The following is a 2,650-nucleotide window of genomic DNA, read 5'->3' on the forward strand; positions in this document are numbered from 1 at the left end:
CGGCGGCGGGCGCGGCTCCAAGTCCACTTTCCGAGTGCTGGAGAACTCAGCCCCTCACCTCCTGGATGTGGACGGGGAGAGCGGGCTGCTCTACACCAAGCAGCGCATCGATCGTGAGGCACTGTGCCGGCGCAGTGCCAAGTGCCAGCTGTCCCTCGAGGTGTTTGCCAACGACCAGGAGATCTGCATGATCAAGGTGGAGATCCAGGACCTCAATGACAACGCACCGTCATTCCCCTCTGACCAAGTGGACATGGACATCTCAGAAAATGCTGCGCCAGGCACCCGCTTTCCCCTCACCAGTGCCCATGACCCAGATGCTGGGGACAATGGGCTGCGCACCTACTTGCTCACCCGTGATGACTATGGCCTCTTCTCCCTTGATGTGAAGTCCCGTAGTGATGGCACAAAGTTTCCAGAGCTGGTCATCCAGAAGCCATTGGACCGTGAGGAGCAAAGTCACCACACACTGGTACTGACGGCACTGGACGGTGGTGACCCACCACGGTCAGGCACAGTGCAGATCAACGTGCGCCTCATTGACTCCAACGACAATAGCCCCATCTTTGAGGCAGCTTCCTATGTGGTAGAGCTGCCGGAGAATGCACCACTGGGCACTGTCGTCATTGACCTTAATGCCACTGATGCCGACGAGGGTACCAACGGAGAGGTGCTCTACTCCTTTAGCGGCTATGCACCTGAGCGCGTCCGTGACCTGTTTAGCATCGACCCACAGAGTGGCCTCATCCGCGTCAAGGGCAACCTGGACTATGAGGAAAGTGGCCTCATTGAGATTGATGTCCAGGCTCGGGACTTGGGGCCCAATCCCATCCCTGCTCACTGCAAAGTCACTGTTCACCTCATTGACCGCAATGACAATGCACCCACCATCGGCTTTGTCTCTGTTCGCCAGGGAGCACTGAGTGAGGCTGCCCCACCGGGGACTGTCATTGCCCTAGTGCGGGTCACTGACCGTGACTCGGGCAAGAATGGGCAGCTCCAGTGCCGGGTGCTGGGCAGTGGCAGCGGGCCTGGAGCTGTCCCTTTCACTCTGGAAGAAAATTATGACAACTTCTACACAGTAGTCACTGACCGGCCCCTGGACCGTGAGGCACAGGACGAGTACAATGTGACCATCGTAGCACGTGATGGGGGCAATCCCCCACTCAACTCCACCAAGTCATTTTCCGTTCGTATCCTTGATGAGAATGACAACCCACCACGCTTCAGCAAGAACCTCTATGTGTTACAGGTGCCTGAGAACAACATCCCTGGAGAGTACCTGGGCTCTGTCTTGGCCCAGGACCCCGACCTGGGTCAAAATGGGACAGTATCTTACTCCATTCTGCCTGGACACGTGGGTGACGTCTCCATCTACACCTATGTCTCTGTCAACCCCACCAATGGTGCTATATATGCCCTGAGAAGCTTCAACTATGAGCAGACAAAGCACTTTGAATTTCGTGTGCTGGCCAAAGACTCGGGTTCACCCCACCGTGAAAGCAACGCCACGGTGCGAGTCACCGTGCTCGATGTCAACGACAATGCGCCCCTGATTGTCCTGCCTACCCTCATCAATGACACTGCTGAGCTGCAGGTGCCACGCAATGCTGGGGTGGGCTACCCCGTGGGCACCGTCCGTGCCCTAGACAGTGACTTTGGTGAGAGCGGACGCCTCACGTATGAGATTGTGGAAGGCAATGAGGAGCACCTTTTTGAGATGGACCCCACTAGTGGTGAGATACGCACCTTGCACCCCTACTGGGAGGAGCTCAGCCCTGTGGCTGAACTGGTGGTAAAAGTCAGTGACCATGGCAAGCCCAGCCTCTCCGCAGTGGCCAAGCTCATTGTCAGGGCCTTGGCGGGTCCCCTGCCTGAGGCTGGTGAGCCGCAGGTGAATGGTGAGCAGCATCGGCGACCACACTGGGACTTGTCGCTGCCCCTGATTGTGACGCTGAGCACTGTCTCCATCATCTTGCTAGCAGCTATGATCACCATTGCTGTGAAGTGCAAGCGAGAGAACAAGGAGATCCGCACCTATAATTGTCGCATTGCTGAGTATAGCCACCCTCAGCTGGGAGGAGGGGGAGGCAGTGGCGGGGGAGGAGGAGGCAGTGGCAGTGGAGGGGGCAAGGGCAAGAAGAAGAAGATCAGCAAGAATGACATTATGCTGGTGCCCAGTGAGGGCGAGGACAGCCGGGGCCCCCTCAATGTCATGAATGTGGTGAGCAGCCCATCCCTGGCCACTTCACCCATGTACTTTGACTACCAGACCCGCCTGCCCCTCAGCTCTCCCAGATCTGAGGTGATGTACCTGAAGCCTGCCTCCAACAATCTGACTGTACCCCAGGGACATGTGGGCTGCCACACCAGCTTCACAGGGCAAGGGACTAACGCCAGCGAGGCTCCCCCGAGCCGGATGTCCATAATTCAGGTAGGAGACTTTTAGAATACCCTGGATCTCACTTTAGACGCTGGTTTAACTTTACCTTTTGTCTGCAGTGAAATCTGCTGTATGGCACCACTGAAGGGACCAACACAAGTCACTAAAGAGAGGTGGACCTCATGAAAGTGGAATCGGACCACATTTGGTTGGTCTGCTTCTGCTGTCACACTGGTGTTTCCCATGTGATTCAAAAGTAAATGCCCA

General features: G+C 56.5%; 1 protein-coding gene across 1 annotated transcript; it reads left to right on the top strand.

Moving 5' to 3' along the window:
* Window positions 1–7: 7 nt before the first annotated feature.
* PCDH17 (protocadherin 17) lies at window positions 8–2,434 on the top strand (the record flags this gene model as incomplete). The annotated part of the gene is made up of 1 exon (XM_010139560.1): window positions 8–2,434. A coding segment is annotated over one exon (2,427 nt), but the record flags the coding sequence as incomplete, so codon positions are not given.
* Between the last annotated feature and the right edge of the window lie 216 nt (window positions 2,435–2,650).

Source organism: Buceros rhinoceros, unplaced genomic scaffold, assembly GCF_000710305.1.
Source record: "Buceros rhinoceros silvestris isolate BGI_N320 unplaced genomic scaffold, ASM71030v1 scaffold43717, whole genome shotgun sequence".
Taxonomy (NCBI): Eukaryota; Metazoa; Chordata; class Aves; order Bucerotiformes; family Bucerotidae; genus Buceros; species Buceros rhinoceros.